General features: G+C 45.2%; 1 protein-coding gene across 1 annotated transcript; it reads right to left on the bottom strand.

The window, feature by feature from the left end:
• Nucleotides 1-443: 443 nt before the first annotated feature.
• On the bottom strand, nt 444-3452 carry LOC125543582 (replication protein A 14 kDa subunit-like). Its single transcript, XM_048706956.1, has 3 exons — nt 3216-3452; nt 2184-2447; nt 444-832 (listed from the first exon to the last, which is right to left on the bottom strand). The coding sequence occupies exons 2-3, from the start codon at nt 2443-2445 to the stop codon at nt 765-767; spliced, it is 330 nt and encodes a 109-aa protein (XP_048562913.1). The 5' UTR covers nt 2446-2447; nt 3216-3452; the 3' UTR covers nt 444-764.
• Between the last annotated feature and the right edge of the window lie 8584 nt (nt 3453-12036).

Here is a 12036-nt window from a genome sequence, read left to right as displayed (position 1 = left end):
TTCTTCTATAAAAATACGCAATTGCGTACCCTCGAAAAAAAAGCATTTTAGAATTTTGCGCAAGTAGAGCCATTTTTTTCTTTTGGAATCTGATACTACATGAGAAGCCGCTCTCTACAAAAACGTATTTGCAAGTTTTGAAATAAAAGGATCATCTGTGATCCAGTGATGATGAGAAAATGAGATGCGCAGTCTCGTTTCAGTGCTCGATGCACCACCTGTTAATTTTTTTAGCTTATTTTAGATTAGATGATTGTAAGCATCCCGTTCCTTAATTAATTTAAGGCACTTCATTCGTGCACGCACGCGCGCACACACACAAAGATGGGTCCGAAATAAACCCAAACATGCCAATGCGAATCTGCAGTAACATCGATGGATGAACCACTAGGTTGGACGGCAAGCAAAATCGGTCAGAAGCTACTCGCTCAACATGCTGAGTGTGCAAGCAATCAAACCAGGAAGGGGCTCACTCTCCATGTCTGGACATTCAATTTGGCATCAGTTTGGACTTTGGAGTACTTCGCAATGCCCGGCACAAATATCAGCTCAGCTCCTCGTCAAGGTGAATGGGGAGAGAGCTCACGCAAAATGCAGCCTTCCAGTTCCAGGATTTAAATCCAAGCAACGATAATATAAACCTAAGGTTTGCTATGCATTGCTTACTAGTAGTGATTACTACAAGTGAAGGCAGTAATAAGCGAGACACACACACACAACACAAACTGTCTTCATAGTGAGCTTGATCTCGCAAATGACTTCCTCTACAGGAAAACTTCCTTCACCTTGCCGTTCACCACAAGCTTGCACAGCCCATTGAACGCATCAGCATCTGCAATATAAACATGATAACAGGGTTTAATGTTGTTACAAGGGGGAGCAGCAACAGTGTTTTTTTTTTTTTGAAAGCGGGAGCAACAGTGTTGGCCAAAAGGAAAGCTGCTACAATGTAAAAAATTATAATTACTCCTGTTTTGCCTGCAAGAACATAACAAAGATATACATAAAACTCAAAGCCACCAGAAAGCTTCCCCAAAATGAAGACTTATTTGCAATTAGCTGCGAGAAGAATGCTGAAATGTTGGGCTATGCACGGCAGCTTATGAGCTATAGGACCTAATTTTTCCTACCAAAATATAAATAATATGTTAACCTGAGATCTATTATAAGATAATGAACACTTATACTGGAAAAATGATTTAAAATGACAAAAAAATCCAGAAAAGATGCACAAGTAGTAAATGTTCGAGCCCGTGTAGATTTTCGTGGACAAAAAATCACCTTTGCACATTGACGAAGAACTCCCAAGAATTCAATTTTTGGAGCACTAATACATGGCATGAAAATTATTCGTTTTCCATGAAAATTTTACAAGCATATAAAGGACTGAAGCATTTACTCCCTCCGTTCACAAATATAAGATGTTTTGGGTATTTCAATATGGACTACATACGGACTGAACTGAGTGAACAAGCACACACTAAAACATGTCTATATACATCTGATTCAGAAAAAAGCTAAAACATCTTATGTTTGTGAACGGAGGGAGTACTTGAATAAACTTTTTAACACTATTTAAACTAAAGATGTGAGTCATTTTGCATAACCACCCAAGTCAGTTCTGGCTTTAGATTCTTAAGTATCGAACAATAGTCTTAAGAGAACAGAGGAATACAATTTCTAAATTCTAGAATTTTGCATCCCAACACAAGCAATCACGTGTGTTCTGCTGATGTTCTACAATAACGTGAGTATGGATGAGAAATGCAAATATTTGCTTATATAATCAAGAATGGCAAAGCCAAAGAACAAGCTAACAAGTGTGTGTGTGTGTGTGGGGGGGGGGGGGGGGGAGGAGACCACTGCAAAAAATTTAAAAGAAAAGAAAAAGTTCAGCTGCTCGTAAATGATTGAAGGTTGTAATGGAATTTTTTTTAAAAGGCAAAGCTCCTCTGGGGATCTCATAGCATTGACCACTGCAAAAAATTTAAAAGAAAAGAAAAAGTTCAGCTGCTCGTAAATGATTGAAGGTTGTAATGGGATTTTTTTTAAAAGGCAAAGCTCCTCTGATGTCTATGGAATTATGTAAAACATAACAAACTGCAATGTTGAACCCCGCAGCAGCAAGTATAATACAACCTTGAAGAGGCAAATAAAACCAATATAGGTGCATCAAATCTCACCAAAGTTGTCATCAAAATCTTTGCAACTTTCAGCACTGATGGACTGGTCGTTGTCAGCAATCCCAATAACCTCTAGATAATGTGATTCACGGCCTTCCGAGGCACCTCTGATGGTCAACTGATGTCCATCAGTCGACTGCGCAACAAGAACTCCACCTTGAGTGTGTTGGACCTTAAGTACTGTACGCACTCTTTGCCCAACAAACATCTTGAGAGTCTCTCCATTGACGATTGCTGAACGAAATGACGCATCCATGTCCATGTCTGCAAAATGTTAACTTCAGAATTATCAACTCAATTTAACAATATCAACCAATAAGAAGAGAACAAAAGAACTGTCCACGCATCTCCTTGTCACTATCATCATACCAAGCAAGCACATGAACCAGGCATCGGCCGTATGCATTGATGCAATGAATGAGAAACAACAATACTTTGCTAACTAACTAAATCGGCAGCTACACCACATGACAGCACCATGATGGCTACTAAAATTCACTGCAGCAGCAGTATTCACAACTGTATGCTGTCATAATCCGTCCGTAATCGACAAAAGGACTTGTTTCAAACTGGATCAATTACACGGTTGTCCATTTTACATTTCAATGGCTTCTTGCGCGCATTGGTCACTGTCCTACAGGAGATGGGCCTTGGTCGTGCTGAAGAAAGAACAGGAACAATGTTCATACCAGGAAATCCGCGACTAGGGTGAACATCCAGTGGAACGACAGACTAGACGGGTGAGAGATCGCGGAAACTTCCGGATCTGGATTCGACTGCACACAGAAATCGAAGACCAGAACGGTGTACACAAGGGTGAAATCAGCCCGAGCAGGGGTGGGACTGCGTTAGGGTTCAGATAAACCTAAACCCCAAATAATTCTGGGAAAACAATCTGCCATTCTGGACCAGTCAAATCGAACGCAAAACTAACACGATGCGTTGGAGTATCGGGCGAAGATTCGGAGAGGGGAAGAAGCAGGTTTCGGAAAAATATTCGAAGAAAGCGAGGTAGGTCGGGAATTTCCGTACCGAGAGAGGAGATGAGCCTCGATCAATCTATCTACTCCTGCGCACCCCACCCCGGACGCAGACGGAGATGGAAGCCTTCGAAGTGGCGCAGCGGAGGACTGCCCGGCTCTCGGCCGCGCTGGGGTTCTGCGCTTCTGCTGGATTCGGAACGGGTGAGCCGGGCGGCGCGGCGAAAAGGAGGTTATTTGGGGCAAGCCCACAAGGGAAGAGACGCTTTGCAGCCGCGCCCCAACATGCCCCTCCAGGCCATTTTTTCGGCGCCGGTGCGAAAAAAACGTTTCAGTCGTGCCTCTAGAACGTTGAAAATTGTCGGTTCGGCCCTTTTTTCCGTCCGGCGGTGACAGGCCGAACCCGACGCACTGGGGAGTAGTTGGGGGCTCCGGCGCAAGGAAAAAAGCGTGGTTGGCCCACACAGTCAGGGGAAAAGTCAAGGTTTTCTTCCCCGACTCGCCTCCCACCCTCCGCGTCCTCGGCCACCACTAGCTATATCTCGGCGCCGCCTGCCGCCCTTCACAGCTAGATAGCCATTCCCTGCCGAAAAAATAGCAGCGTTTCGCCGCGGCACCCTTCCAACAGCAGCTGGGCGTTTTCGGCCGCCGTTTCCGGTCATGGAGGAGCAGTTTAGCGGCGGGTACACACCCACCGGGCGCAAGGTGTTCGGCGTTTGCTTGCCTCGGCGATGGACTCGGATGACGAGGAAGCGCTCGCCTCGCTGCTGGAGGAGGAAGCCGAGGCCGACGTCCAGGAAGAAGAGCATCTCATGGTGCTCGCCGCCCTCGCCCAGCTGCTGGCGAGCAATGAAAAGCCGCGGCGAGGTGGCTCGGCGCCTGGGCGGGTGAAAGCAAAGAACCGGCATCGTCTCGAAGGTTACTGCATGCTCTACTCTGACTACTTCGCCGATGCTCTACTTCACGGCGAGAAAACATTTCGGCGCCGTTATCGAATGAGCCGCAAGCTCTTCCTCAGGATTGTGAATTCCATCCGGGAGTTCGACAACTACTTCAAGTGCAAGATGGATTGCACCGGCGCTCTTGGATTCACCTCCTTCCAGAAGTGCACGACAGCGATGAGGATGCTTGCATATGGAGCTCCCGGTGATTCACTCGACGACTATGGGCGCATGGCCGAGTCCATAGATCCAGTGTTCTAGACGTGGTCCAAAGATCAAATGTGGGAGATTATGACTTGTTGTGTCATCTTGCACAACATGATCATCGAGAGCGAGCAAGAAGACCCAGTGTTTGACACTGAACCATACTACAGGCAGGGTCCTCTAGCCGAAGTTGATCACCAGCTACCGGCAACTTGGACTACCTATCTCAGTATGCGTCAGGAGATCCGAGACCCACAGGTGCATCATCAACTGCAGAAAGATCTGATTGAGCACCTATGGAGGCTCAAGGGGGACGTCGTGTGATGAAATACGAGTTTTTATTTGTTGAACTATATAATTTGTATTGAACTATTTGTTGTTGTACTATTTTGTTGAAATATTTGATTTTTCTATGATGAAATATGTGATAAAAAATAATTGTGTTGATAATTGAACGCCGAGACACGGCGAACACGCCGAATATAGGCATATTCTCGTCCATATGGGCCCTTTATTCGTCGAAATGGGGTTACAAAGTGGGCCAATTTCGACGCCTAGGGGCGACGACTGGGCGCAAAATCGCCCCCAGCGCCGATTGTATCGCCGGCTCGCCCCAGGGGGCGATTTTTATGCGCCCTGGGAGAGCCAACGGCTGGAGATGCTCTTAGCGTTTCCATCGGAAAATGTCATTCATTTTCACGAGAAGTGCAAACATTTTCTTTAACTAGAACAATGCCTGTGCGTTGCAACGAGGCATACATATGATGATGGTTACATCAATAATAGAGAAATTGATGAATAGATTTATTTTTTGATTGTGCATTAACATATGTGGTTTTAAGCTAGACTTTTGTTTTAACTCGTTTTATTCTTTTCTTATCTTTTCCACCATGCACATCCTTCTCAACTCGCACACCGTACAAAGATCATGAAGGTCAATCTCTCACATTGTTAATGATTCCCTCTCCTACCCTAACACCTTACAAAGACAATATTATTCAAATCATTGTGAGTTACAAAGACAATATAAAAGGACATAGCAATCATAAACATGATGAACGAAAATTAAAATTAGCAGATTTTGTCTGTGAACTTAGTATAACCCAACAAAAGATGAGGGTCAAGACCATCTTACAACCTAAACTGGATAATGAGGTATACCTAAAATAATATTTTGATTAAGAAAACATGCAAGATGGTACTCTTCTCCTTCTCCTGCTAGCCCAGGAACATGCATCATTCAAGCATATTTGTTCCTGTGCATATATACTATAAAATGTATTAAGCACACTGCCATGAACCATACATGTATGCACCCATGCCTCGAGTATAGGTGTTATATATTCATTTTGCTATTAAGAATATTGCCTCCTACTGAGGTGAGTAGAGAGATGTCTATGATAAAAATAAAAAAAGTAGTGGAGAACGGATGTCTTGTAATAGTTGCAAGTTATTTACCTACAAATGGTACCGATCATCAAAACCGAGTTCCTCTACAAAGAACAAGCGAGCCATTAACACTTTCATGTTGTCTTCCTTAGTAGGATTAATTAAAGTCTCAAACTCGCAGGAACATTCATAAATCTAAGCTAAATTCTCCTCGCAAGGGAGTGTAAAATCATCTAGGTGGACAAGCCATCAATGACTCTAGAAGTATTTGCAACAAGATAAGAAAGAGAGGAAACAATACCACGCCACTTTACCTGCTTTCAACATACTTCCGGCTAAGAGGGGGGCATCAGTATTCAGTAGGTTCGTTCCCACGGATAAACACATCCTCATTTAATGACTTTTCATGCAGGAGGTTCCAGTGCTTATAGATAGCCTTGAGCTTGACATCACGAGGGCTAGTGAATATAATGTACAATTTCGTATATATTTAAAGCTAGTATTTCATCTGCAACATATTCAGAAACGACAGGATTTTATGCCTTTACGCAACTGAAATGCATCAAACTGAAACTAAAAAAATCAATGTTAACACTGCAAAACTGGATGTTGAATAAATCATCATACATATGAGGTGTCACTCTTGCGCTTGAGAGAGAGAAAACTGAGTTCCAGTGCCACCGCGGCATATGACTGCCGCAACACCATTCAGATCGACATAATCCTTCAAGAAAGATGTTCAGACGACCTGCAAGTTTTTTGCATAAAAAAGTTTGAGATAAATGAGAGGAAATCAGGAAAGAAAGGAAGAGATGTTATGGGCGAAAAAAATATAGACCAAAAAGGCAGGAAATAAACCAAGATTGATCCTGTTATGTAAGGCAAGAAAGAAAGAGATTTTATAATGTGAATTGACTGTGAAGAAGAGATTGATTACCATACATTACGAGAATTGATTGGTGTTACCAAAGATTGATCCTAGGTTTTTCCGTCCAGATGAAAACCAATTTTAAATACAAAAAACCAGGAAGGGAGAAAAATCGATGGAGGGAGGGACGAACGAAGGAGTTAGACGACGTAAGACGGAAGAGGAAACCTTACGTGTTGTTTAGGTAGTAGAGAAAAGTTGTTCATATTGGCCTCTTTGTTGCGCTGTTTGTGCTGTCGAGATTTTAAATTATTTAGTTTGGAGTGTGAGGGAGATGATGGTGTATGTTTTTTTATTCTATAATAAAACACGGTGTTTTAGTAGGCCCTTTCTAGACTTGTGCTACCAATCAATTCATATATATATGTGTGCCGATGACCGCATGTACTTAATTAATACTGTAGTGTTGCGTGCCGACGATTCTTTTTCTGATGATGAGAAGGTACGTGGAACTCATGTGTTTTTATAGGTTAATTGTTGCCGGTTGATTCGAGAAATTATTGACTCGGTCAAAATCATGAACCAAATTCAAAATTAAAGACCTTGAAAGGATCGAGAAGAGGTGTCTACAGGGGGGTGAATAGACTCTTAACAAAGAAACGTAGCAATTTTTAGTTTCTTCAAGTTAAGGTGGAGTTTTAGCACAACTTTAAACATTCACAATACATTCAAGCAAGCATGGCAAGAATATATAAGCAGCGGAAAGAAAGCATTCAATTTGAAAGAAAGTAAAGGGATGGGATTGGAGTGTGCAAACGCAATTGGAGACATGGAGATTTTTGGCGTGGTTCAGATAGGTGGTACTATCGTACATCCACGTTGATGGAGACTTTAACCCACGTATGGTAACAGTTGCGCGAGTCCACGGAGGGCTCCACCCACGAAGGGTCCACGAAGAAGCAACCTTGTCTATCCCACCATGGCCATGGCTCACGAAGGACTTGCCTCACTAGGATAGATCTTCACGAAGTAGGCGATCTCATTGCCCGTACGAACTCCTTGGTTCAACTCCACAATCTTGACGGAGGCTCCCAAGTGACACCTAACCAATTTAGAAGACACCACTCTGTAAAAGGTTGTGACGCCCCCGATTTGACCGTACACTAATCATACACGCAAACGTGTACGATCAAGATCAAGGACTCATGAAAAGATATCACAACACAACTCTACAAATAAAATAAGTCATACAAGCATCATATTACAAGCCATGGGCCTCGAGGGCTCGAATACAAGAGCTCGATCATAAACGAGTCAGCGGAAGCAACAATATCTGAGTACAGACATAAGTTAAACAAGTTTGCCTTAAGAAGGCTAGCACAAATTGGGATACAGATCAAAAGAGGCGCATGCCTCCTGCCTGGGATCCTCCTAAACTACTCCAGGTCATCGGCAGTGGGCTGCACGTAGTAGTAGGCACCTCCAGTGTAGTAGGAGTCGTCGTCGACGGTGGCGTCTGGCTACTGGGCTCCAACGTATGGTCGAAGCAATCGAGTATAGAAAGGGGGAAAAGAGGGAGCAAAGCAACCGTGAGTACTCATCCAAAGTACTCGCAAGCAAGGAGCTACACTACATATGTATGCATTGGTATCAAATGGAATAAGAGTATCATATGTGGACTGAACTACAGAATGCCGGAATAAGAGGGGGATAGCTAGTCCTATCGAAGACTACGCTTCTGGCCACCTACATCTTGCAGCAGAAGAAGATAGTAGATGGTAAGTTCACCAAGTATCATCGCATAGCATAATCCTAACCGATGATCCTTCCCTCGTCGCCCTGTGAGAGAGCAATCACCGGTTGTATCTGGCACTTGGAAGGGTGTGTTTTATTAAGTATCTGGTTCTAGTTGTCATAAGGTCAAGGTACAACTCCAAGTCGTCCTGTTACCGAAGATCACGGCTATTCGAATAGATTAACTTCCCTGCAGGGGTGCACCACATAACCCAACACGCTCGATCCCATTTGGCCGGACACACTTTCCTAGGTCATGCCCGGCCTCGGAAGATCAACACGTCGCAGCCCTACCTAGGCACAACAGAGAGGTCAGCATGCCGGTCTAAATCCTATGGCGCAGGGGTCTGAGCCCATCGCCCATTGCACACCTGCACGTTGCGTACGCGGCCGGTGAGTAGACCTAGCCTCCCTTATATAAGAGTAGGCGTTCCAGTCCAACCCGGCGCGCGTCGCTCAGTCGCTGACGTCACGAAGGCTTCGGCTGATACCACGACGTCGAGTGCCCATAACTGTCCCCGCGTAGATGGTTAGTGCGTATAGGCCAGTAGCCAGACTCAGATCAAATACCAAGATCTCGTTAAGCGTGTTATTATGAAATAACCACGAACGCCGACCAGGGCCAGGCCCACCTCTCTCCTAGGTGGTCTCAACCTGCCCCGTCGCTTCGCCACAAAGATCCACACAGAGGGCCGTCGGGAAAGTATGTCCTTCCAGCCCCCAATTCGTGAATCAACCGTGGGTACTCCTCGAGCCAACCCGACTTTAGTCATCACATGTATCATGTATAAAGTATATAGTATATACCCGTGATCACCTCCCGAGTGATCACGGCCCGATAGTATAGCATGGTAGACGGACAAGAATGTAGGGCCACTGATGATAAACAAGCATCCTATACTAAGCATTAGGATTGCAGGTAAGGTATCAACAGTTGTAGCAACAATGACAGGCTATGCATCAGAATAGGATTAACGGAAAGCAGTAACATGCTACACTACTCTAATGCAAGCAGTATAGAGGAGAGTAGGCGATATCTGTTGATCAAGGGGGGGGGGCTGTTGGAAATATGCCCTAGAGGCAATAATAAATTGGTTATTATTATATTTCCTTGTTCATGATAATCGTTTATTATCCTTGCTAGAATTGTATTGATAGGAAACTCAGATACATGTGTGGATACATAGACAACACCATGTCCCTAGTAAGCCTCTAGTTGACTAGCTCGTTGATCAATAGATGGTTACGGTTTCCTGACCATGGACATTGGATGTCATTGATAACGTGATCACATCATTAGGAGAATGATGTGATGGACAAGACACAATCCTAAGCATAGCACTAGATCGTGTAGTTCGTATGCTAAAGCTTTTCTAATGTCAAGTATCATTTCCTTAGACCATGAGATTGTGCAACTCCCGGATACCGTAGGAGTGCTTTGGGTGTGCCAAACATCACAACGTAACTGGGTGGCTATAAAGGTACACTACAGGTATCTCCGAAAGTGTCTGTTGGGTTGGCACGAATCGAGACTGGGATTTGTCACTCCGTGTGACGGAGAGGTATCTCTGGGCCCACTCGGTAGGGCATCATCATAATGTGCACAATGTGACCAAGGAGTTGATCACGGGATGATGTGTTACGGAACGAGTAAAAGAGACTTGCCGGTAACGAGATTGAACAAGGTATCGGGATACATACGATCGAATCTCGGGCAAGTATCGTACCGCTAGACAAAGGGAATTGTATACGGGATTGATTAAGTCCTTGACATCGTGGTTCATCCGATGAGATCATCGTGGAACATGTGGGAGCCAACATGGGTATCCAGATCCCGCTGTTGGTTATTGACCGGAGAGTCATCTCGGTCATGTCTACATGTCTCCCGAACCCGTAGGGTCTACACACTTAAGGTTCGGTGACGCTAGGGTTATAGAGATATTAGTATGCGGTAACCCGAAAGTTTTTCGGAGTCCCGGATGAGATCTCGGATGTCACGAGGAGTTCCGGAATGGTCCGGAGGTAAAGAATTATATATAGGAAGTGCTATTTCGGCCATCGGGACAAGTTTCGGGGTCATCGGTATTGTACCGGGACCACCGGAAGGGTCCTGGGGGTCCACCGGGTGGGGCCACCTGCCCCGGGGGGCCACATGGGCTGTAGGGGGTGTGCCTTGGCCTATATGGGCCAAGGGCACCAGCCCCAAGAGGCCCATGCGCCAAGAGTAGAGGAAAAGGGAGAGTCCTAAAGGGGGAAGGCACCTCCGAGGTGCCTTGGGGAGGATGGACTCCTCCCCCCCTTGTCCGCACCCTTCCTTGGAGGAAGGGGCAAGGCTGCGCCCTCCCCCTCTCCCTTGGCCCTATATATAGTGGGGGGAAGGGAGGGCAACCAGACCTAAGCCCTGGCGCCTCCCTCTCCCTCCCATGACACATCTCCCTCCTCCCGCAGCGCTTGGCGAAGCCCTGTTGGGATCCCGCTACTTCCACCACCACGCCGTCGTGCTGTTGGATCTCCATCAACCTCTCCTTCTCCCTTGCTGGATCAAGAAGGAGGAGACGTCGCTGCTCCGTACGTGTGTTGAACACGGAGGTGCCGTCCGTTCGGCGCTAGGATCATCGGTGATTTGGATCACGACGAGTACGACTCCATCAACCCCGTTCTCTTGAACGCTTCCGCGCGCGATCTACAAGGGTATGTAGATCCACTCCTCCCTCGTTGCTAGATGACTCCATAGATTGATCTTGGTGACACGTAGGAAAATTTTGAATTATTGCTACGTTCCCCAACAGTGGCATCATGAGCTAGGTCTATGCGTAGTTTCTATGCACGAGTAGAACACAAAGTAGTTGTGGGCGTTGATTTTGTTCAATATGCTTGCCGTTACTAGTCTTATCTTGATTCGGCGGCATCGTGGGATGAAGCGGCCCGGACCGACCTTACACGTACTCTTACGTGAGACTGGTTCCACCGACTGACATGCACTAGTTGCATAAGGTGGCTAGCGGGTGTCTGTCTCTCCCACTTTAGTCGGATCGGATTCGATGAAAAGGGTCCTTATGAAGGGTAAATAGCAATTGGCATATCACGTTGTGGTTTTGTGTAGGTAAGAAATGTTCTTGCTAGAAACCCATAGCAGCCACGTAAAACATGCAAACAACAATTAGAGGACGTCTAACTTGTTTTTGCAGGGTATGCTATGTGATGTGATATGGCCAAAAGAATGTGATGAATGATATATGTGATGTATGAGATTGATCATGTTCTTGTCAAGGGAATCACGACTTGCATGTCGATGACGAGACAACTTCAAGAAGACACGATGATGGAGATCATGATGATGGAGATCATGGTGTCATGCCGGTGACAAGATGATCATGGAGCCCCAAGATGGAGATCAAAGGAGCTATATGATATTGTCCATATCATGTCACTATTATTTGATTGCATGTGATGTTTATCATGTTTATGCATCTTATTTGCTTAGAACGACGGTAGTAAATAAGATGATCCCTCATTACAATTTCAAGAATGTGTTCTCCCCTAATTGTGCACCGTTGCTAAAGTTCGTCGTTTCGAAGCACCACGTGATGATCGGGTGTGATAGATCCTTACGTTCACATACAACGGGTGTAAGACAGTTTTACACATGCAAAACACTTAGGGTTAACTTGACGAGC

The sequence above is a fragment of the Triticum urartu genome, chromosome 3 (genome assembly GCF_003073215.2).
Source record: "Triticum urartu cultivar G1812 chromosome 3, Tu2.1, whole genome shotgun sequence".
NCBI classification, from domain to species: domain Eukaryota; kingdom Viridiplantae; phylum Streptophyta; class Magnoliopsida; order Poales; family Poaceae; genus Triticum; species Triticum urartu.
Note: the sequence above shows the minus strand (reverse complement) of the source record. Positions and strands in the feature narration are given on the sequence as shown.